The sequence below is a fragment of the Perca fluviatilis genome, chromosome 8 (genome assembly GCF_010015445.1).
Source record: "Perca fluviatilis chromosome 8, GENO_Pfluv_1.0, whole genome shotgun sequence".
NCBI lineage: Eukaryota > Metazoa > Chordata > Actinopteri > Perciformes > Percidae > Perca > Perca fluviatilis.
In genome coordinates, this window is record NC_053119.1 from 22,969,334 (window position 1) to 22,995,067 (window position 25,734).

The 25,734-nt window shown below is 39.7% G+C and overlaps 1 protein-coding gene across 3 annotated transcripts in view; it reads left to right on the plus strand.

Annotated features, from left to right (window-relative positions):
* Window positions 1-25,734, plus strand: part of kcnq1.2 (potassium voltage-gated channel, KQT-like subfamily, member 1.2) — a 184,472-nt gene that overhangs the window by 23,759 nt on the left and 134,979 nt on the right. Inside the window, exons 3-15 of one of the 3 annotated variants that reach the window (XM_039807736.1) lie at window positions 4,376-4,466; window positions 9,267-9,393; window positions 9,591-9,669; window positions 9,761-9,857; window positions 11,900-12,040; window positions 14,251-14,361; window positions 14,677-14,772; window positions 16,097-16,234; window positions 18,645-18,768; window positions 19,933-20,022; window positions 21,891-21,917; window positions 23,495-23,548; window positions 23,853-23,964. In XM_039807736.1, coding sequence (XP_039663670.1) covers window positions 4,376-4,466; window positions 9,267-9,393; window positions 9,591-9,669; window positions 9,761-9,857; window positions 11,900-12,040; window positions 14,251-14,361; window positions 14,677-14,772; window positions 16,097-16,234; window positions 18,645-18,768; window positions 19,933-20,022; window positions 21,891-21,917; window positions 23,495-23,548; window positions 23,853-23,964 — 1,287 coding nt within the window. Of the gene's footprint in view, window positions 1-4,375; window positions 4,467-9,266; window positions 9,394-9,590; window positions 9,670-9,760; window positions 9,858-11,899; window positions 12,041-14,250; window positions 14,362-14,676; window positions 14,773-16,096; window positions 16,235-18,644; window positions 18,811-19,932; window positions 20,023-21,890; window positions 21,918-23,494; window positions 23,549-23,852; window positions 23,965-25,734 lie in introns of all 3 variants that reach the window. The other 2 variants (XM_039807737.1, XM_039807738.1) reach the window with 2 other exon arrangements.

The window sequence follows — 25,734 nt, forward strand, 5'->3', positions numbered from 1 at the left end:
GCAGATCTGGGGATTTAATGGAAAATGTAGTTGTATTTCCATACACAAGGTGTTTAAGGAGCCAGCAGTATTTAACAGTGTTCAACAGAAGAGATACATTAGGAATTTACCATTACAAATGGTTTTACTATTGATTTAGTTGAAAAGGCTCTGCCTGTTGAACAAGCTCCCAAAATCCACAAAATTCAGAGATTGCTGTAAGCAGACGTGAACACTAATGTCATGTAAACAATTCCAAAGAAGTTTTAACAAATAATATGGGGGAGGTCAGGATGGTTAGGCAGTTGCATCAGCAAGTGATAATGGCATGAGGATCAGCAAAGTAATAAATGGAGAGAGCTTGTCCTTTGTGTTCTTTGCAGTACCCTATTTCTTGAAATCTGAATTTTAAATTGAGCAATAAGTATGCATTCGCAGCCTTGTGTTTATGATTGCTTTAATACAACTGGCTCATTCCGCATTTGTGTGACCTATCCGCTTCGTATTTGACTTTACATGGTGTCCTGGGTGTTCAATAATTTGCTTTTAGTGTAAATGTATACTCTACAGAGGGATGGATTTGCTCTGTCTAGTTTTTAGTTGTCATGCACACCTCAAATATTTCAGTCTAGGGTTGCACGATATGAGAAAAATATGGGATAAGGTTGTCTATCGCGATAATGATCTTACTTGCGATAAATAAACAGATATTACAGTACTCAGTTCTGCCTTTCTGCTGTTCAGTATTCTGCTAAAATACAACAAATTGCTTGTTGAATTTAAAACAAATGAAAGGAAATGATTCCTAACATTCTATTATTGAACAAATTGAACATTGAATTGAAAATAAAAGGCACTACTAAAAAGTAATGACAGTTACATTTTATAATTGTAATTTTCTATTGATATTTTCTTTCAACTAAGACAAATGTCTTTCAAGATATGTTGCAGCCTTTTGTGATATGTTTATTGCGCCAGTTGATATTGTAATGGCGATTTTAAAAAAACAAAAACAAAAAAAATGTATTGTGCCACCCTATTTCAGTCCCATATGTTGAAGACACTACACCAAAGGCATGTCCAGCTATGAAATCTCACTGGCCTCCCAAGATGCTACTCCAGCATCCCAAGATGTGACTGGCGGATTTTAGTGTTGGATGCTGGACCATCACAGCAACACAAGACATGCTGTTTACTGTTGTGGAGGAAAAAGAAGACCAAACCAAAATAGCATCCTCAGTGCCTTAGACTTTACCTCACCTTGGTCACCTCAGTCAAAATGGATATGAGCCTGTACCATGTCTGAGCGGATGATGTCACCTCAGCTCTCCCTCTTGTTGATTGAACTCACTGGCTTCCTTATGGATCCAGAATTACACTCAGAACATTATGCTCCAGTGCATTTGCATTGTGCTTGCATTTTTGTTTTAAACTGAATTCAAGATGGGGGGGGAGTCTGTGTGTGTGTGTGTGTGTGTGTGTGTGTGTGTGTGTGTGTGTGTGTGTGTGTGTGTGTGTGTGTGTGTGTGTGTGTGTGTGTGTGTGTGTGTGTGTGTGTGTAGTGGTAATCCTCACTGTCCCATCTGCCCAATGTATCAATGTCTGTGAGTAAGGGGAAGTTTTACCCTCCATCACTCCACATTGTCTTAATGCTCATTATACGACACGAGAGACCAGGAATGAGCTAGTAAATTAGAACACAACTTCTACCTCTTTCTTTAATTGAACTGGATCATATGGGTGTCCAGTATACAGGTGTGGCTCACATGGATGTCTGATAAGCTTTTCTTGTAATAATAATAATAACAATAATATTAATATTAATAAAACTGTATGGTGGCCTCGGTGCAGCATTTGCAAGTATTTCTTTTGTGTGGGAGTATATACATTATTTTGTATGTTACATGAATAATGATAAACAACAGACACTTACATAACCCTTCCAGCAAATGACATGTAATCCAGTTTGCAGTACACAGCATCATACGTAATGCACCCATTGCTGTGTGTTTTCAAAATGAGCTCGATCATGATGGGGCATGCAAACACTCGCATAGTATCATCATGTAAAAGCACTTAAAAGATGTGTTCTAAGGATTATTAATGGGATGGTGAAAATGCACACAACAAACTCTTAATCCATGTAGAGTCAGGAGAGACCAAGCAAAGCCCCTCATGAGCCTCTTTAAACATTTAGAATAAATAACTGAACAGTGCAGTGGTTTAAGAAGAAAATACTAAACTAAGTAGGAAAACGTCTCAAGTGAAAATTATTGCTACTCATAAAAAGATTTAACTTAATTTAAAGTTTATTAGACTTAAGTGTCTTGTAAGTGTCAAAAGAAAATGCAAGTAATGTTTAAACAAGAAAAACTAAGATCTTTGATCAGAAATGAATCTTAAGGAATCCAATGATCAAAGGACATGCAGTACAAAAATTATTTTGAGGCACCACCTACAAAATAAACTTATATAAGGCAGTTTAATTATGGTGTTTTTAGTAATCATCATTATGGTGTATTTAAAAAAAAAAAATCCAGTATATTATTGAGCTTCTTTTCTTTACATTTATGATAGTACATTTAATATCTTTGGACTGCTCAGATGAAACAAGCTAATTTAATATGTCAACTTGGCCTCTGGGAAAATATAAGGGGCACTTTTTTTCTGACATTTTATTTAAAAGAAAATCAATCAATTAATTGAGAAGTAATCAGCAGTTGAATTGATAATAAAAACTTCTCTCTTCCACTCCCACTTCTTTCCTTCTTGCCTTTACTCTCATTTTACTCCCTTCTTTCCCTCTGTCCACCTCTGCTTCCTCTACTTTCATTAAGGTGTGCTAGTAGTGGATGTTCAACTCACAAGGCTATATTTGTAGACTATGTATATACACTGACAGATGGACAGTCTCGTCGAAATTTTTCACTGTTGCTAGGAGACGTGGAAACATCCTGTCAGCTGTTAATACAAGCAGATTGATGACAAAAAGAAAAGCAGAGACAAAGTACCTCAACGTTTTTGTGGCTGGTAAACTGCTTGTTTCTTTTATTTTGTTGTATACATTTATATTTGTATGCATTGCTCAATGTCAAACAGAAAAATGTACTCAATAGGGTGTTTGTTGTCTGCGGCAAAATCGCTGGTAATCAACAGAAAATTCCGTCTGTTCTGCTGCAGACTCCATTCTGTGTAACATCTCGCAACCCCCCTTTTTAAAGTCTCATTAGCCAAAACCAACAGAATGTTATCAATACTCATATGAACATATGAATACTCTTTCATGCCCTCTTCCATCTCTCAACTAAACTCTATGAGGAAAAGACCATCCATCCATTCATCCATCAACCCCGAAGTTCCCTTTCCCGAGCCACATCTTCCAGCTCTCACTGGGGGATCTCGAGGCGTTCCCAAGCCAGTGTGGAGATATAATCTCTCCACCTAGTCCTGGGTCTTCCCCGAGGCCTCCTCCCAGCTGGACGTGCCCGAACAACCTCAGCTGGCTCCTTCTGACACAAAGGAGCAGCGGCTCTACTCCTAGTTCCTCACGGATGAATGGTTCCCCGTTTCGCCCTACTTAAGTGGCGGATGGTTTTCCAGAAGCACCTTGGTACCGACTGAAAGCCCTTTTCCATGACTTCTCCAAACTTCTACCACACCAACTGCTTTGCCTCTATTACAAGAGAGGCTACAGCCCTTCGGGCCTGTCGGTACCTTGCAACTGCTGGTCTCTTTAGTAATGAAGCAACAGAAAAAAAGAACATGGAGGGAGGAGAGGAAGATAGAGAAAGGGAGAGAAAGAGAGTTAGAGATAATGATAGAGAGTATTTTGCTCTTCTTGGGTAAAAAATAAATGAATAACCGTGATAGTAGGTCTTCAAATGGAGTCCTCTGGGATAACATATCTCGGAAGGACTCTTTCTTCAGTCGGATGGCTTCCCTGACCACTGGTGTCCACCACGGTGTTCAAGGGTTACCGCCCTGCGAGGCACCTACAACCTTGAGACCACGGCTCCCTGCCGCAGCTTCAGCAATGGAAGCTTTGAACATTGCCCACTTGGGTTCAACTCCACAGGGATGTGGAGGTTGTGGACCTAAATTCTAAATATTTTATCATTTTTAATTGTTTTATTTTGTGTATGTTCACTAGTGTGCTGTCACTGTGTAACAAATTGCTGTTGGGGGGGACAAATAAAGTAATTGTTTGATTGAGCCTTTTTTATGTAGTAAGGGTAAATTGAAGGTTATTAGATACTTGAGTGAAGGTCAGATTCATAAAACAATAAATATATATAGTAAAAAATGTTTCCTACTTCGTTTTTTAAATTACTGAAATAGCAAGTGATATGTTTCGACAACTGACTGGAATTTTTATTTTATTTTTCTCTTCCTACAGCTTTGTCATGGTCCTGGTGTGTCTAATCTTCAGTGTCCTGTCCACTATAGAGCAATATGCAGAATTTGCTACAGGAACCCTCTTCTGGATGGTGAGTACTCTTATTGTGATTTCACAACTCCACAAAAAGGCTGAATCCAGAAACATCTTAATATTCCACTCACGTGGATTGTACATGTATGGTTGCATCAGTTATAAGGGGCTGTTCTTATTAGCAATAGTTCTACAGAAATAATGGTAACAGATTTAGTATTGACTGTCTTAAAGGTCCTGTACACCCACACAGGGGTACTTTAACAGGTGCAACTAAATAAATGGGAGGATCAGACAGATGTCATGAGGTCTAATCAGGCAGACTAATTAAAAACACCTGTGTGATTGGAACATGAATGTGTAGGGCCTTTATAAACACATGCATTATGATAGTTATGAAACAATTAATTGATTAGCCAATTAGTTGATTGGCAGAAAATGTACAGTTTCGAGCAGGCAAGTATTGTTAGCATGTCACACTGGGCTCTGGGAACCTTTTCTCTAACATAAACAATTATTAAATAGATTAAATGGATAATGATGTGAAAATCATTGCAGACCACATAATGAGTTACATATTGATGGTGTTATTTAGTGATGCTTCCTTGACAGAGGTAGAGCTTGATAAAGAGAATGAACAAAAGAGTCTAAAACTATTATAGCTGCACTGCAGTATCCTCCTGTATCCACATGATGGAGACAGAAGATCTTGGCTGGAAGGATTCTACCCGCCATCTTACATCACAGCCACAAAAATACTACAAAGCTCTAAAAGACTTAATCCCTTTCACCATCACACAGCTTCTGCCAACTTGTATTGCATCAATCCAAAGCCCTTAACAGTAAGTAACATGTGTACATATTGTACATTATTAGCATGGGAATGGTCAGGAGCCACTGATTTTAAGCTATTGGGATGCCACTGGTTATGCAGAATTATTTGGCCCCATACAGACTGTACTTTATAATACTTGCTGGTAAATTGGCTTTTTTGTGGCTTATTAGGCTATTAAGGCTGCTAAGTGATGCAATAAATCCAGGGCTTACAACAGGTAGAGAACACTATGGCTGCTGTTTGGAAACACTACAAAGAGCTTGCATCATCTATCACTTGTCAGCACACTGTGAATATAAACGTAGCTACTGTGTGTAGTCATGCACAGTTTACACAAAGGTTGCACATACAGAAATGGATAGAGACACACACACACACACACACACACACACACACACACACACACACACACACACACACACACACACACACACACACACACACACACACACTCACTCACAAAAACACACATATGTACCACCTCCTGAGTCCCGAGGGCAAACAGAGGACAGAGTGGACACTGTGTTCTGTAAACTTTTGGCCAGTGCCCTTTGAAGACCTACTATCACGGTTATTCATTTATTTTTTACCCAAGAAGAGCAAAATACTCGCTATCATTATCTCTAACTCTCATTCTCTCCCTTTCTCTATCTTCCTCTCCTCCCTCCATATTCTTTTTTTCTGTTGCTTCATTACTAAAGAGACCAGCAGTAATCAGCCTCATAAATTGAAATTCCTGCACACAAAATTACTGTTAGTCTTTTTTCTCGAATTGTCGAACCCTGTTTATTTGTACACCTGGCTGTGTATTTGTAATGCATGGTTTTGGTTCAATATTAATTGTAGGATAAGATAATACCTTATCTTGTGTGTGTGTGTGTGTGTGTGTGTGTGTGTTCGAGGGGGTGGAGCCCTGTATGTTGTGTCACGGTGGCATATAGTGGTGATAGTAGCTATACTTAGAAAGTTCAGGGTTAGTGGACATCTGTGAATCACAGGCTGCTTGTTTTGGATGGCAGAGGGGACATTAGTCCTTGAGGATATTTGGCCTTCAGGGCAGCTGCCAAAGTAAAGCTGACCAGGCTGGGAAGGAGGCACAGAAGCATGCATACATACTCACAGTTACAGACACACACGTATGTCACATAGATCTCTTCTTTGCCCTCTCTTCTGCCCAGGTCTTCTTCATTGCTTCCCTTTTTTACAATTTCTTTGAATACATACTACACAACTATTCCTGTGCCCTCACTGTGCGTGTAGGTGCACAGCTATGCAGCAAGCTAAACAAGGTCCCAATAAAGGTTGAAGGCAGCATGTTGCCTTTGAGGTTTTTACTGGAAGCAAATGTGAAACTGTGAAATCAGCATTGGACAGCAAATGATAGTAATTACAAATCAAAGACCAATGGTTTTGTGAAAATTAGATGGTACAGTAACAAGGAAGCTGGATTCACACATAAGTTTAGACTAGTTGTCAAAGAATGTTACATTGTGCTTCAGAGCTGGACAAAACATTGAATAACCAGCAAAAGACCACACTCAAATCCCTATAGAAAGTACGGTAATTAATTTAGTAAACATACACATAAAGTCCATAAAAGTAAAACATAAAATACACAACAATTATCACAACAGTAATTCAACACTTAATTTAACATATTAACAATTAACATAGACCTAACAACCACAACTGTCTGCAAACTGTAAGGTAACTAAACTGGTTGGTGAGAGTAGATTACTGAGATGTAATAATTTTGTACTGTATTCATGCCAATGCCCATATTCATGAATCTTTAATTCTGAAATATTAAATAACTCACCTCTGAGAAAACATGTACAGTTGAAATGCTATTGAGATTATTACCTAGAATCCTACATTAATAACAGGGGTATTACTTTGTATTATGTACCATCCATAAGTCACAAAAGCTTTATAAAGGTGAATCTAGATGTAATGAGGGACTTTGTGTTTGTGTGCATACGTGCACCTCCCTTGTAGTGGGACACACAGATGATATAATCACATTTTCATCTGTTATTGTAATTCCCAAGCAGCTCTTTAAATGTGCTTCATCCTTGTCTGGCTTGATGAGATTATTGCTCCGTGAACGGGCGGCTGTTTTCAGCAAACATATAGTTGCCAGTTTCTGATAAACATCCAAAAACTCCCCAACATCTGGGTGACCCATTTTTTGGAATTATTATGACTAATCCCTTCAAATTCCCCACATTCCTTTGACTTTCAAATGTTACCCAGATGTTGTAATTATTAAACTCAAATTGTAATTTTTTGGCCATTGGTGTTGATGCTGATGTTTTCATCTGACTGTGTGGCAGTTTTAGCGAATGTTTATTAATTTGTTTTATTTTTTAGAAAATATATATACAATGATATTAACCCCAATTAATAAACATCAGACACACATCAGAAGTTGTGTCTATAGAATACAACTGTCAAATGCTTGTTTTTCAGTAATAGATTACACTTTGTATATTCCAGAATACAAAGAACTGTTTAAATATTTGTGCACATATAACCTCGTTTGTTAGCTAAATAATACCTTTCAGCCAGAAAGGATTTCTATTGATTATACAGTGTTATATAGACACAGCAGCAGGGACTTGAAAGGTAGTCTGTTACTTTCTTAAACAAACAATAAGGCTATGGCTGACTGGTCAATTTAAATTAAAATGGATGTTATAGGTATCTCGGTTCCAGACCTCTGAATGCTAGCCCAAATCTCCGATTTGTTCAGCCATTCAAATCTGAATGAATAAAGTAAACCCAAATGGTAATTCAGTCTGATTATCAGGCTATGAAGATTTGCTGAACCATTGCTGCCTGTCTCTGTCTTCAATTCTGCCTCTTTATCTTCCTCTTTCTTTGTCTTTAACTCAGTGACAAGAAAATTAGCAGTTCATTAAGATGAATTCGGGGTATAGGAATACCAGGCCAGACGACTGAAGTGTGAAGTTGTAAACATGGTTAATTAATGATTATGTGCAAATGGGCAAACTGAAATTTTAGAAAGCAGCAAAAGGGATCTGTCCATCTGTCTGCCCCATTACTATGATAACCCTGATGGATGCCGGATGGTATTACGTTGTTTTTCACAGGATTGTTGCAAAAGTATCACTAAATGTACACATCAGTGCATTTTCTCTTTGGGATGGCAAAAGTGTCTGGTTTGATTGACAAGTCATTGTTTTGGGGCTCTGTGGTGCTGTGTTATTACAGCAGGGCTCGTGGTATTAAGTTTCATACAAGGGGTGGTCAGAGAGCAGCCAGTTCAAGCAATCAGCAAGATGACCACCCACATGGCCTTAGGTTTTAACAGACAGTATGGTGGCTAAATATTATGCATACACGGTGGCCAGGAAAACGATCTCAGGCTTAATTAAGTCAAAGAGGCTCGCGTATATGCACATAATAGAAAAACAAATGCACTATGGCACATATTTCAGCACAATTTAAAAAAGAACCAACCTCAACTGATATGCAGGTGCATATGGTTATATCTGAAAATCAAGCCCTCATTTTTATTTTATAAGTATAGTGAACTACCTTATTCAACTGTTGCACAAAGGTTTACAATTATAACAAGATCTCAACACCCAAGTTGATTATTTAGCCTTCTTATCTGTTAGGCCGCAGTGTGATAGCATTTCATCCTGTGGCTCCAATCACTTAGCCATTGACCCTGTCTCAATATGAGCTGTCATCAGCCATGTTATCAACCTCCATCTTTCCTCCTGGGTGGTTGGGTGGTCTTAGTACTACTAGACCACCTCGGTTTCTCTGTCTCACACACCTGTCATTAACCATTCATATCATATCACATGTATAATGGCTTGATTAATGCTTTTAGATTAGTCTTAATGCATGGCACAGTGTTATCAATGCATTAGAGATGATACCTTATCTACTTCCACATCCACTCGTCCTGTATGTGCTCCACAATTATTGCCGCTGTACTAATGGATTAATGTAACCCTTGCTCTGTGTTTGCATTGTGCTTCACAGGAGATTGTGCTGGTGCTGTTCTTTGGCACAGAGTATGTGGTCCGGCTGTGGTCGGCAGGCTGTCGCAGCAAATATGCAGGCATCAAAGGACGCCTCCGCTTTATCAGGAAGCCCATATCAATCATAGGTGCACCTGGCATTTTCCTTTGCTCCCATTTAATACAACATATGTCGTGTATCGTTCTTGTAGATCAACAACTTAGACCATTCCAGCGATGTAAGGTTTTACTTTAGGGCAATGTTTCATTAATTATTAAATAATTGCAACCCTGATTTGATTATTTGTCTTGTCTCTTTTTTACTGTCTGTCTTTATCTCTCACAGATTTGATAGTGGTCATTGCTTCGATCATTGTGCTTGGTGTAGGATCCAATGGCCAAGTGTTTGCCACGTCTGCCATCAGGTAAAGTGAGTTTTTTCTTCTGCATTTTATTATTTACTCATACAAGTAGCTGGAGAGGGATCAGAAGATAATGAGGTGTTGTGTGTTGCAGGGGCATCCGTTTTCTCCAAATCCTGCGCATGCTACATGTGGATCGACAGGGAGGAACATGGAGGCTCCTGGGATCTGTAGTCTTTATTCATCGACAAGTAGGTTGAAAGTATCCAGGCTAATGCTAAAACTATTTGCTTGTTTTTTATAAAAAAAAAGTTTTTTTTTAACACATATCAAACTGATTAGAAGGACAAAAAAGAGCCATTACTCCTGTAATGGCTCACTTAGCTGCAGATTCTTCTCTAGGGTGAGTACAGAGACCAGACTCTGCCTTCCTGTTCCTGCTGTGATTTACTGCTCATAACAGCAATCCAATGTGCACTGTCTGTCAGAAATACATGCAAACATGTGTGCAAATAAGCCACAGCAGACCAGGCTTTATAAGGAGAAGAAGAGAAATCTTCAAGGTTGCCTCGATGGTCAAGGTTGCCTCTCCTTTTTCTTTCATCAGATCCTGGTACATTTGTTTCAGTATTTTATTAGGCTGATACACAATGAAATCAGAGGGTGTAATGTTCTTTTCTTAATCCCTGAAGTAGACCGTGTTCTTTGGTTATAGTCAAACCTGACATTCACGTCTCTTCGATGCATAAGAAGAACAGATTGCGTGCACAGGTCAAGAAAATAATAATGTGAGATGAGCCTAATGTGATTTGTTGCCATCTCCCTGTTGTCAGATGACCACTTTATCAAATGATGTGCTCTGTTTAGTGGAAATATATTGCCCTTGACAGTGTCAATAAGTTGGTAGAAAGGAATAGACTAAGCACGTTAGGATGTGTGCTCAGAATAGCATTTGAGTACCGAAGTGCTGGGTGTATATTTGCTTACCTGTGTATATATTATAAACTACACAATTATATTGCATATAGGACTGATGCATACACATTGTAACTCTGGTTTTCTGAATGTAGGTTAAGCTCTCTTACAAGGATCAGTAGGTTTAGACACTTCACATCTTTTTACATTTACTACATATACTTTTGCATTTATGTGCATAACCAATTGATGAGCCTATTCAACGTCATGAGGCTGACCCTGTAAAGACTTGTCCTTTATAGTATGGCTTAAGTCACCGATGGAATAGCAAGGTGATCAAACATATAAATGTACCATTGGTCATGTATAACTTGGCAGGTACCACTTTCTACCTAACCTGACTGGTTTGGTTTAGGGTGGATTGGAAGTGCAGTGTCAATGTCCTGTTCAATGCGTCCAGCCTGACTGATTGGACACGATTGTATAGTAGTCGGCTGTAATAATCATCACACCCCATTTATCCTTCTGTTGTGCAGAAGGTGGTGGGTGACCTAGCTGACACAAGACTGGTCTCAACAGTGCACTGTTTGATGCAAACACTATCAGTGCATCTCTCTTTCCTTAAATTGCATCCCTGACTCCTCCACTTGCCCCCGTTCCTCGCGTCTTACTCCCTCCCTCCCACCGAGGAAGCACGGAAGAAATCATGGGAGGAGAGAGGAAAACGAGCAAATGTGTTTTTGTGGGATGAGATGTCCTTTCCTCTGAAGGGTCACGTGAATTTGTCAGCTGTACGGGCGGAGTTAGCAACCCTTTCAGCTTCAGGGCTTCCCAGAACCCTGCTCTCGTGTAACCTCGACTGTAGCTCCTCGATGATCTTCCCTCGATGCTCCCTCCTCGGGGTAGAAATTAGGGCTTTGAGACGGCCTCTACAAAGGAGGGACAGAACAACTTCTGGTTCAGCCGAGGAGCGCGGAGCTATCAAATAAGGGACATGAGATGCAGCCTATGAGTTCTTAGGCAAGACCTGAGAGCACTCATAAAAGTCAGAAAGATGTCAAGTCTAGCTTGTGCAAACACACGGCTCCAGCACAATCAGGCGACAAGCTACTCTCTTCACCACACCAGGACACGGCTAAGACCCAACAGCACAATCATTCAGGGATTAACTGACCTGACACCTCTTACTATACAGAGTAGGAGAAAGGTTGGCGTCAGTCAGCAGCAGCTCACAGCATGTCACTCACAGGTCATTTGAAACATACACGTTGTTTGAAGTAATGCACTGTCACCAACCTGGCTATCTTACACGTAGATCATTATTTCATACAACATTTTCATTGTATTGTCTTTGGCTGACTTAATGTTTTTTTTCCAGGAGCTGATCACCACCCTGTACATCGGCTTCCTGGGCCTGATCTTTTCCTCCTACTTTGTCTACTTGGCGGAGAAGGATGCTGTGGATGAGGAGGGCAAGACGGGCTTCTCCAGCTATGCCGATGCCCTGTGGTGGGGCGTGGTAAGACTGCTTAATTAGAAAATAGAAGTACATTGTATAGAAGAGGCAAGTCCTTCACTGATCTTTTTGTACTCTGCATATTTTTATGAGTACCTTTTCTACATATTTTTTTTTTTTTAGCAATGCATATATTACTTGGATCCTTGAATGCTACTTCATTTCCCACATAGCTTACATACTTGAAAGACCACATCACATGTACATGAAAAAAGATTATTCTCTCTAAAGAGCTGTAATAAAAAAAATCAGCACAATGGACTCTCAAGTGGAGTCTTAACTGGGAAAATGGAGATGGCTGGCCACCCTGGTTAGACCAATTATATACCTCTTTGTGTTTTTATTTTCCTCATTGGTTCTTCGTGTAGCATGAAAGCATTGTTGCAACACTCAACACAGACGCAGGTGTGTTGATGTTTTTCGCGCACAGAGCTGGTTTTGCTTATTTCCCTCTGTACAGAGGCTCAGGTTTCCAGAGTAGTTAATTAAACATTTGAATTGAAAGCGCAGAGTAATGAGAAACCTATGGCAGTCTTGTGCAGGGGATCAGCGTGCCACAAAGAGACGGTAATAAAGCATTCACCTCTGGGCTCTTTGGCTCAAAGAACTTTTAGAGCACCAATATAAAGTGTCAGTTCCCTTAATTAAAACTTTAATTGTGGGATTAATACCTTTTATGTAACAAGGGTCAAAGGGGTCACAGTGCTCCTCACTGCTCTGTGGAAAGTGGAAGAAAAGCTTTTATTTAAGTTGCTCTGTTCACAATGTCGAGAAAATTATCATGGTTGGGGGTTTGCACCTTTCTTTTTTCCGGATACTGTAAACTTGAGAGTCATGATATGCCATTACAATAGGTTTTGGTTTGGTTTGGTTTGTGAGTGTTTGTGTCTGTGCACTTATTGAAATGAGATTGCACTGATTAGAAAATGCTAAGCTCCCCCAGTGTGTATTCCTCCTCTTGGCATGATTTCCACAAACGGATGTGCAGGTGCAGGGCACAGCTGGAGGACAAGCCAATGCCATGATTCATATCCCCTCCTCTCTCTCTTTCTTCTCTCTCTCTCTCTCTCTCTCTCTCTCTCTCTCTCTCCCTCTCTCTCCCTCTCCCTCCCTCCATTGCCATCCCTGCCTCTCTTCTTCTTCTGCCAATTGCTGGTGGTTAGGTAATGGCTATTCTTGGCTGATTTTAACAACCTTTCTAACTTCAACCAGGACACAGTGTAACTCACCATTTTGTAGTTGTGGTGCTTATGTACAAATCAAATTGGGTGTAATCACACATACGGTATATATGCATGCAGATCAGCATTCATATAAACAAGCATATATGCATACAGACATGCACATACACACTTAAACATATTCAAAGAGCAGGTCTGTGACCTTTTGTGTAGACATGATTAGGTTTTTGCCACACACCCTACAACCTGAATGAGAGGGGTGTTTTTGAGTAGACCATTCCACTCTGATGGTCAGGAGGACATTGTTTAGTCATCGGATTTGTGGATGAGGGATTAAACCCCCCACCACTCCACCTGCCCCCAACATACACCCACCCACCCTTCCCGCTCTTGCTCCTTCTTTTTTACTCCCAAAGCCCTTTTAAGTATCTCACCTTACATCAGCCGCTTTGTGTTTGCGCACAACGCCGGCTCACGCGGTGATGCTCCATAGACACCCACGGTAAGCCAAGTGTGTTCTGAATGTGTCAGAATTGGCTCGGCTTTCAGAGTGGGTGTACATGCAAATGCAAGAGGTATTTGTTTTCCCCCCTCACCCCGGAAAATTCCTACACTCACTGAGGATTAGTGGTTGGGAATCTTATTCCCTTTGAGGAGTGAGAGCCTCAAACGCCCCGGCCATCGCTGACAGTTGTGGAGCAATGCCAGAACGGCTGATATACTTTCTCTTTATAGTCTAAGTCCTATTATAGACTCCTGTGGTTTTGAATGTTGATCTCTGAATAAACTTTTATTTCATGTGCAATGGTTAACATGTAAGGGGGAATTATTTGAATTTTTATTCCATTTTTATCAATGAGGTTCATCATCAAGTTTCCTGCCTCAACCTGCAATGGTGTAGCTTTAATTTTGTCCTTTGCTTCTTTGCATTAGTGAAGGCCTGTATAAGTGACAGGACACACATATGTCTACAATCTTCTTATGATAATGTTAATAGATGTAAGAGTGACTTCATCCACTCTCTGTCTTTAGGTGACTGTCACCACAATCGGCTACGGAGACAAAATTCCTCAAACGTGGATAGGCAAGGCCATTGCCTCCTGCTTCAGTGTCTTCGCCATCTCCTTCTTCGCTCTGCCTGCAGTAAATATAATTTTAATCTGAGTCATATGAAATTCATGAGCAGTAAGGAACAACTTAGTTTTAGATTGATTATTTAATTTAGTCCCAATCGTATTACAACTTGGTTGACTCCTGTTTTTCATTTTTAATTTAGCTATTGCTCTCTGTCCTGAAACACAACTTTTGTATCTATCCTTTTTAAGTACTGGTGTATGGATGTAATGATAAAAGAAAATGAATTTCTTTGTGTGAGATTCTGCATCTACATTTCTAATATCTACACTTAACAACTTTAATATGAGATATTTTCTTTTCAACCTAATTCTTTCCGATTAGGGTATCCTGGGCTCAGGGTTTGCCCTGAAAGTCCAACAGAAGCAGAGACAGAAGCACTTCAACAGACAGATCCCTGCTGCAGCCTGCCTCATCCAGGTACATTTTAGCATCGCATGGAAGCATGTCGGTAGTAATCCACAAGGTTTACATTAAAAACCAGGTAGACGAAAAACGCAGCAGCACAAGTATCAGTCCTAATGACCTCAGCATCACAAGAATTCGAGGAAAGTGACTAGGCAAGGTGTGATTACTGTTTTTTGTTTATTTGTTTGTTTTTCTTTCCTTGAGACAGTAGAGGGTAGGGGTTGGGAGAGGGTTGTTATTCTTGTTCAATTGTGTTTGTCTGTTCAAAAATATAAAAACAATAAAAAATTGATCTTAAAAAAAAACAAAACAGGTAGACACAGTCCATCAATGATTAAACAGAAGACACATGTCCCTTATTCCATGGCTACAAAATTGTCTCAATCTGATCCTTATTTTTTTGAAAGGTGCAAATGTGCAGTTTCCAGATCTTTCTAGTAAAAGAAAAGATGGAAACGGAAAACAGAAAAGAGAAAAAGTAAAGTAAAAGTATTTGTTGTCTGCAAGTTACTACTGAGCCATGGAAAGGTGAGCTGTATCCCACTTGCCAAGAGCGAAATGGTAGCCGGACAAGCAGCTATGTTGTGACAAAAGCTAACCATTAAAAGGATTACAATTACCCTGAACACACTGACACATCCATGGACGGTTTAGATGCCTGGGACACCGGTAACACCTAAATGTCTGCAGGACAGAATACTGCAGATATCCACTCCCATGATTTTTTGGGAAAATGTTTATGCCATGAATAGAATAGAACTGCTTACATAAAGAATACATTATTGTATATTATCAATGAATCAGTCAAACTTAACTTGTGCAGCACCATTCGTAGTGCATAATTGATTTGAATATGTAAAGAACAGAACAGCAGACAAGAAATAAAAACAAAACAAATCAGTAACAACAAATAAGACAATACATTTATAATAATAACTTGTGAACACTTGACGATCTGTTAACATATCCGAAAAGGAGTGGGGAGAAGTATAAACTTATTTAATCCCACCCTCACCACATGACAAGCTAATAATAAGATCGCACAAATATTAACATGAATGAAAAGAGACAAATATAGAGAGATATTATGGAAAACAACATTATTAATATGTGTCTGACATTTAACAAATAAACCGTAGTAACAGAAATATGGAAATGTTAAACCAAAACCATCAGTACTTGTTAAAGCTAATATTGCTGCCTCACTGGCATATTCCTATGGTTGGTTCTAAATTTGTATTGGGGGGATTAGAGGAAAATAGAAAAAATGATTACAGGTTATGCGAAACAAGGCATTGACTAATACTAATTCTATGCTTTAACCTGTCTTCCTCAGACACTTTGGAGATGCTATGCAGCAGAGAAACCAAACGGCTGTGCTGTGACATGGAAAATGTATGTTCTAACTCCAGTGCCTGTCACCACAGTGGAATCTGACAACTTCAGCCCTTGCGTCAGGAAACTGAACATATCGGTAATTATCCAGTTCACATTAAAGAACCTAGAGCCAAGGGTATTGTGTGGCTCATATTTTGTGCAGTTTTTAGTTCAGATTGATTTACTACTCTCAAAAGAACAGGACAAGTCTTTCCTTCCAAAACTATAAATCCATAAAATACAAATTATTGTATGTCTTGCTGTGGGCTTTGAATTCAACCAAGGACATCATTTCACATCTTCTTCTCTTTCACTGTTTATTTTGTCTCTTTGCTTTGATCTATCCAATAAAGGTGAAACCCCACCCAGAAAAACAATTACAGCATCCAGTCTTTAAACCAGAAACATTTGTTGGCTTTGTTTGTGGTTGTGGATGTTTCTTTTTTGAATTGAAATACACATATGTGGTATTTCTCATATATGAGATTTTTTTATTTATTTATTTTTTTAAATAGACATTTGAATAATCTGTTGAACTTGTTCTGCATGAACATCAAAAAGTCTACAAAAGAGCATTGTCAGAAAAAGCTGTCAGACTGTGATACTGCACGGTGGATTTGCATATGTCTGGCCCACACCGTATTGTCTCCTTGTGCAGTTCACCTTTTACAACAATATCAGCTATGTTGTGCCTAGGCCATACAGCATAAAGGGGCAAGTTAAGTTCCCACAAACGTACACACACACACACACAGAAGGACACACAACACACACAAATACACGTACACACAGAAGCCCTCCCTCCAAGGCTGACTCCACCAGGATGACTCCAGGCCTTTGTCTCTACCGGACAAAGACTCAGTCAGTTGAGATGATGTCACCGAGGCCTTTCTCATGGGAGTAAACCTTTGTCTAGTAGAACAACAACAAAAAAATCTTTGTGTAGCATTGAACCCACATTTATTGGAGAATGAAGGCTGCTTCCGCTCTTTTCTGTTTCAGAAGGTGACTTTCTTCGCCGACTCTCCTCTCTCTCCCCTTTTTCTGTCTTTCAAGATTCCTCTCCTGTTTCTTCTCGGTTAAACCGACTTTATTTCACTCTTTCTTTTTCTTCCCTGCTCTTCCTGTGTCTTTCTCCGCTTTTTCCTCTGCCCCTCTCTGCCTTGTCTATTTCTTTCTTGTTTTGTCTCCCTCTTCTCTTTATATCTAACTCCACCAGTCTCTGTTTCTTTTTCTTTGGCTCTCTTAAACTTAGTGTCTGTTACAGTTTCTTTATGCCTTCCATCTCTGTCTCTCTATTCTCTTTTTTATTTTCCTCTTTCAGTCTTATGACACCCACCACCACCACCTTCCATTCTCACTCTCTCTGCTAATGAGTCATTCAAACATCGGGTAGTTGGATTGAACTGCTGGCCACTTGTCAATGCCAAAGTCTGATCCACTGAGTCCAAATAATTGAGTTTCCATAAAGGCCACGTCCATGACGTTGGTTTGGGTCAGTGTGTCTAAAGATTGGACTGGAGGCACTATTTAAGTCCTCAGAAACTCACTAACTCCCAGCACATAGCTGTGATCTCAAAGAAACTGGGATTAAACATGTAACGCTCATGCCACCAGTGTGCAAGCACAACATTTAGTAAGATCATGATGTATAACAACAGTGTACAACTATACAGGTACTAAAAGAAAATAATGTATTTAGGTTTCAATGTTTTTAGCAATGCATGGCTTTTTAACACTTGGCTGAAATGGCTGGATAAGTCCAGTCATTGTTCAGAGAATACATTTCCTGGACAATTTTGACCACCTGAAATGTATCTAAGTGTACTGTGTTGCTAACAGGCTAGCACTTTGAACAAATTACAATCTTTATGCACGTGTTAACATGTATGCTTAGTTCCCCTTTATCTGAACTTAATTATATAGAGCGATTCTAAGACCTCTATGGATTTGCTTCTCTAGAAAGTGGGACCCTGCCTAGATTAGTGAAACTATGCTGGATCCAGAACTGTGAGAGAAGCTTTCTAGTGAACAATTGGTGGATGGGCTCAGTAAGTGCTATGGGGCCACCACCGTGTTACCATACCACCTGCAAGGCTAGGTGCTAGATGCATTACCAGCTGAATGGCAGGTGAAGGCAGAGGTCTTGGTGGACTGATCTCTGGCTACACAAACTGCATATTGGGATGTTGGATGTCACCTGCCTAGACTAGTACCGTGAAGGTAGAATGGTCCCAACTATATACGGTAGCTTAACTTATTTTCAGAAGGACAGCATGAAGCTCACCTTTTGACCATGACCTTGTATATATCAGGACAAATTGTCACACATTGTTCTTTTCAATTTATTCCATTGCTGTAGGTGAGGAACAGTTGTAATTCGTTTGATTATTTTTAGCTATAACTCTGCTCTTTAAAACTTTTCTTAATTATGATAAGAATGTATCACCACGATAGTCACATACTTCTAGTTTATTAACTGGGTTGATGTGTCCTCTGTCTGTCAGAAAAAAGGGACCAAGAGGAGGTTGAAGTCCAGAGGTAATGGCTCTATGGGTGTGGTATCAGAGAGAGCTGTATCGATCCCCCAGATCACCTACGATCACATTGATGACTCTGAGCAGAAGAAAGGTGGGTCATTTTTCCAGGAGGAGCCAAGGGGGGCTGTTGAAGGTAATATACTGGAAAGATTACTGCTCTTATGTTTGTGTAATGTACAGTATGCAAATTGATGTCAAATAGATATAAAGGATTATTATTTTTCAGTCTGAGGTCTGCTAACTGTACTGCATGTTTTTCAAAGAAAACCTGTACTGTATAAATGTCCTTTCTTCCAACAACTCAGTCCCAGACAAGTCAACTCGCCAAGATTACACATGAAAGCACTGAGCCCTGTTTTATAACTCCTTGATTAAAGTGACTTCATTTTGGAGCTCTTCATAACAGAATTTTTATTCGAAACCTGACACCTCAGAATGCCATTTTCTGTGTGTTTTTTTCCGAAGGTGTTTTTAAATTGCATTGAATATTGTTATGAAGCTATCTTTGCCATTTTAATACAGTTACAGTCCAGCTGGCAACGAAGCCTGTGTCATGTGGAGGACATTTGATGAAGTGAATTACTGCAGTAATGAAACCAATTTTTTTTTACTGTTCTTCCTAATACAGTTTTGTTTGATGAAATAATGTGTGTTGAGGGCCGTAAAATGATGTCATGCTGCCTTATAGGCCTTGGAAATCCATTATTTCTGTAAAAGTTTGATGTGCTTTTGCATCCAGGGCATTTAATTGGCCCAAACATCTCCATGATGAATTACATTTTTTATGGCACATGTTTTAGAAATACTTTTGTGTTGGCAAGTGTTTCTCATCCTTATTTTGAATGTCTGTAAAAATAAATACTGTAGATACACTTAATTTAGATGCCCCCTAATAATTCTGTTTCCAGCTTAACACATCTATAATAAAGCACTTATTTTTACACATTTCGGCTTGTAGAGTCACCACAAAAGCTAGAAATGAGAAAACCAGCATTTCACTGTGTCACATAGGTGTTCACTCTTTGAGTAGGAACACTCTGAGTAGGAACACTCGGTGAGGACATACACTCTGTGAGTACCAACACTGTGAATACGTACACTCCATAAGTACGAACACTGTACTTTGTTGAGTGTTGAGTCACTGTTGTTCCTGCTGCTGCATGGCAAGAGATTGTGCATCAGTTTATGCAAACAGTGGAAACCCTTAAACATTATGGGATGAGTTGTTATGTGCTGGTTTCTCATTTTCACACAGTAAACAGTGGCGCTATCCTGATCCCCTTAGACCCAAGATGGCTGCCAGGTGTCTTCACTAGACCAGATGGAAGCCATTACAGTCTCAGTGGTGATTAGAGGTCATGCTTACAATATCTTTACTGCTTCACTTGTCCCCTTTGCTGGCCACAGACACTCACACTGGGCTTAAGTGGAAAAAAACTTTTAAATATGGGCTTGTCAAGGTTGCAAGTTGGATATCTTGTTATACTACTTGCAGTTTACCAATATTGCTGCAGTCATGCCAAAGCCAAGTTGTTTTCTTTCTGAGAATGATGGAGTTGATTTCAGATCATTCAGTATCCAGATAATTGTGGTTCCTAATGTTTGCCAACACTCATACATAACAATAGAAACAAATGCAGGTCTATACACGCAGTCTATGATAGATGGCTGGCTAGTTAAGGTGGCGGTAGTTTAACTTTATGTGTTAAAAGCCATCCCCGTCAAATGAATTGACCCAGACTCCAGGTTAATAAATGCACTTTATGAGTTTTTCCTGTCAAAGCGTGTCATCATAAAAGGAGCTGGAGTGACATAAACTTGACATTAAGGCAAACCATCACCAGAAGAGCAACCACTTATGGGGGCACATGTTGTATTTAATGTCAAACCAGTTAGATAGCACATTTTATCCAGCATTTATTCGCATATTTACTAGCAACAAAACAAGCTGTCAAAATACAGATCTTATGTTTCATGTAAGATGTTTCAAGAAGCCTTCAGCCTGCTGTCACTAATGATACTGTGTAGAGTTGAAACAGCATGGCACTGTAAGATCTCTGCTTTAGATCCATCCATAAAACAGGCATCTGTAATGTCAACTGTCTACACATGAGCTTCTGCTTTTTTATTCGTTTTAACCATCACTGTTTCAAAGACTCATGTAGGTGTAACATGCATATAATTTTTTTATGTTTTATAAAATACTTTCTAAGTAGCAAACTGGTATAATTTAGATTTTAGGGTTTAAGAGTCAGCTAATATAAGATGCATGGTGATGCAGTTTGGTTGTTTGCGAACTAAGTACATTATTGCATTAAAAGAAAATATGGATGAATCTCCCGCTTTTCCTAAACCGTCTTGAACGCATTTTACTGCTGGTTATAAGTAATCTCTTCCTGTTTATACTTGCAGTAACAATTGTTTGGCCACTTGGGAGCAGCGGAAACAAGTTGTGAACACAACATTGACATATTATCCCATTTTAGGTTGATATAGGGAACTTGTTAGCTAAACATTGCTTATTTACACATCCAGCAGCTATCTACAGTAGCAACAGTATTAGTTGTTTTTTCCTGAGGAAAATGTATGGCTCTTTTGCTGCTAAATGCTCTATGTTCACTAACTAGTTGCTAAAAACAGCTGACTGTGGCCAATGGCCAAAAAGGACCATTTGAGAGCAGTGAGTGAACCAAAAGGGCAAAGTAGCAGGCCGGACAGCTATGAGCTGAAGCCCACTATGAAACGTTGTTAAGCTGAGGGGAGCTGCAGATTCGGTTAATTATTCTCTGCAGGTTCATCATCACAAACAACCCCCTTAAACTAGTCACATTGTTTTCACATTGTCATTTGATATTGTTATTATAACAATATCGATTATAGCTGCTTTAAATAAACACTTTCAAGGAAAGCGCTTGGCAACAGACATCAAATGTATTTTTATAGTTTAAAAGGGACAGTTTTTACAGTTACTATATGAGTATAATAACCTCTGTTTCTTTCAAAATTTGCAGGCTGTTTCTGGCCCAGAAATTAACATACAATCAATATTATTCCAAAAAAGGAGGAAGTTATTGTGCAACAAAAATGCTGTTGTGTTGCAAAGCAGGAACTGATAGAGAATGTTGATTGGAAAGACGTGTTATTGCTGTGTGCCCCAGCCATGTCGCAGTCTTATACTAACAATATTTCTTTCTTTCCTGTCTTTCTTTGCAGGAATCACCAGAATGTTCAGACAAACAGGTGAGTGCTTCCAACTCCCCCATCACAACTGAGGTGCAATAATGGGATTTCCAGGGATTGAGTTATGACATTTTGTTACAGAGATGATGATGTTAAACAAATACTTTGGCGCACTCTGGTTTCATGGTACCACCCTCAGGTTTCCATTCCATAATCGTGTACGCATAAGCTAAACAGCAATTGAGACTCTTGTCAAAAATGCAAACACAAAGATTAAGTATATAGTATATACTGTATGTGACCACTGCACTTAAACAGTGGTTAAGTACTTATTTTTCTCCTATTAAAAAGTCCTCTGTGTTAATCATTAGCTGGCCTGCCTTTTTAATGGGGCCCAGACAGTATTTTAATTAGACTTCGCTGGCTGGCTGGGCTTTTGTCCCCAACCGGACCAAACCAGAGCCAAGCAGAGAGACTCAGACACTGGTCCTGGGTTGACCTGGCCTGTTTTCTTTACTGGGTGCCCTGCCAACACCACGGGTGAGGAACAGGGCTGGCCTGGCTAGGAATGGACAGGGGCCTAGGGGACTTTGGGGACCTAGTCTGGGTTACTGGAGAGAGAGAGAGAGAGAGAGAGAGAGAGGTGTGCAGTTGATAAGCGGCCATTGTGGAGCTCCAGTGGTCATAAATAAACTGGTCATTGTTTGATTTATTCAGTGTCCGGCTTATCGCTCCACTTATCTGTCTGGCCCCGCCCACCTCACTGTCTGTGAGAATCTATCAATGGAGCGCCCTCTCTCTCTTTTTCCACACTTTTTCTTTTTCTTTTTTCCTTCTCTCTCTCCTCCCCTTGGCTTATACTCTCCCAGCCAAACACATTTGCACTGATGGGCCAGATAGAACTACATATATTGTTAATAAACCCTTATCCTGTTTGTGTAGCCGATAAGCCAGTTCACGTCTCCTTCAGTGAGCTGAAGTTGAGGCCAAAGGTGGCTCTTGTTAGCTCTGGTTACCCTCCTCCCCTCTCTTTCTTCCTTCTCTCCTTCTCTCCTTCCCTGTCTCTCTCTCTCTCTCTCTCTCTCTCTCAATCTCATACTCTGCTTCCGGAGTTTGGACAATGTTAAACAAACTCAATGATTGAATACGAGAGAGGTTGAATGGATTTTGCTTGAATTGGACTGGTCTTTCATACAGATTTGCCTCTCCATTCTTTATCACAATGGAGGCCTGGTGGTTTGGTGGAGAGACTTGTCAAACTCAGACGCTGACAGTCTGACTGCAGGTCAAGACCTCGCTACACATGTTGTTCTTTGCTGTTGTTTTTAGCCATGCCAGCAGACAGCCAGCTGCACTGTTGAACTGGAACACTGCAATTTCTGTTTCCTCATATAAACTGTTCAACAATATATAACTCAAATACTTTTTCCCAGCTGCCATAAGATAATTCCACTCTAAAATTACTTAATATCTTCTTGTATATAGACATTTTGCATCCTTTTGAAAAACGGCATGTTAATTCAGGACCACACCAAACGGTTGGAACGGAAGAACTGATATAAAAAGGTGTTTGTTTAAACTTATTTCCTTTCTTATTTTTTTTTCCTTTTCTTTTAAATATTTTTGCACGGCATCAGGCCCTCCTCAACATTCTTGGTCGTCTTTCACTCTGAGCTGCCCTGGCTCTCCAGGTATCTTTCTGTTTCTTATTGTCTGCTTTATGTTTTCTCATACTCAATACATATATTACAATTATAGCTGCCCTTCTCATCTTATTTTGCCTTTTATGTGCACTAATATTTACTTGAACTTTTACATATATCTTGTGGCTTCTGAGCTATACACTGCAACAATAAAAATGTTGCTTTCCAGTTGAAAATGTGTTAATTGAAAGAAACATTTCCTCAGTATGTATTAAGCAAATTTAAACTTGTATACAGTTTACCAGCCCAATATGAGTGTCACATTATTAACTATTATCTCTTTCCTTTGTAGTGAGAAGGAATCATGATGACAGCGCCTCCATCGACATCTCCCGTGCCAACAGCTTAAGCGATGAGCTGGACTACATGACTGAGGACATTCCCCTGCCGGTGGTGAAAGCTCAGTAAGTCCCAGAACATGTTCCCTCTGCTCTTCTCTGGAGCCCCCATCTCCCTCCAATCCATCACCCTGCCCTCCATTCTTCGATACACATAATACTGATTTCTCTACTTGTCATAGTACCTAAAGGCCCTTTGTCAGACCAGAGAGCCCCTCTAGCTGCTCTCTAAATGAAGTTGTTTTGTTGAACTCTCTTGAGGGTTAAAGAGACTCTCGAGGGCCAAAGCCATATCAGGTACAGAGAGTTTTAAAGGGGATTTTCCCTTTAGTATTGAGGGAAATGTCAAAGAAATCCCTCTCAATAGGTTGTAGGACAAGTTAAGGTACCGGATGGCTTGTCACCACATGCCCTAATAGGATTGAGAAATCACAGCTGTTGGTTGGTGTGTGAATTGCGAATGGTGTTCCTTCCCCCTGCTGGCCCACTCATTCAAATGAGTTTCATTAATGTAACCCAAAATGTAATTCTGATGTAATTAGATGTTTTTTGCTTCCTAAGTGAATTGCTGCTGTAGCAGATGTTAATAACTGCTGCAAAAACATGTTACTCTTTACCCATTATTTTGCTACTATCTCCTGCTTTTTCACTAGTATCAACAGTGACAAGTATCAACCACAAGTTTACACTATCAACAATCACTATGGGTGTTCACAAAGAAGAAAAGTGGAAAGACTTTACACAGATAACATGTCAACACTATTGTTAGGCTTAATCCAAGTAGTGGGAGACTGCCAAAGTGCCTTTCCCACTGGGACAGAGTCATGTAGCAGCATTGCATGCAGATTAGGCGATAACTTACTGAGCAGGCAGGTAATACCAAGTCCCATGGGACTAAATGCAGTAGGCTAGGGGTTGTTAATAGAGTATGGGCTTTAAAAAAGTTTGAATGCTACATGGGGCTGTAGTTGATGTTGTGTAAGTGGCTGTTCCCCTCTTTCATTATGGCTATGGATAATCCATAATGCCTCAGGTGACAGCTCATGTGCACTGAAGGCTTTAAGGTGCAGTTTGAGTGCTGTGCTGTGGCATATTGACATGCAATATTTATATTGCACTTAGTCCTTTGTATATGCTTGTAGTGTTGACTACAGATTGACTAAATTGGATTTGATAAAAAAGCTATGGTCCTTCCTAAAATATATACTGCATATATCACCAAGAACATAATTTCCAGTTTTAGGTAAAATATCTGAAGGACGATACAATTCTCCACACACCACAGAGGATCATGTTAATGTAAAAGCATTAACAAAACAAACTTTTCCAGTAAAATGAGAGTTCTGAGCAGGAGAACGCTTCTTCTCTCTCTTGCAGTCTTTTGACCTGCCCGTTTGTGGCACTGGTCCAGGACTCTTTCTCCACATAGCACTTGAATTCCACAAGGCACTGTAGCTCTCCTTTTCTTCTTCTCTCTTTTTTCCCTTTTCCCCACTTTTCCATCCTTCTATCCACCCTGATCTTATCTGCTGCTCAGGGAGGAGACCTTGGAAAATGTCATCCTTGACACACAATAGAAACCATGACGAGCCACTACCCAATCTCTTATTAATCATTAAGAATTTGATATGAGTGCCACTCCTGGAAAATGTGATTACAGTTTCTCATATTTTATTTTCTGGGCTGTTTTTCGTTTTTTAAATGGAGCCTATTGTTTTCTTTTATTAGTGCTTAAGGATACAGTCTGGTAATGTTTGACACTTCCTATTGTAGGAAACATTTGTCCTCACTCATAATGTATATATTAATATCTAAAAGTATAGTGGCCATCCTTTT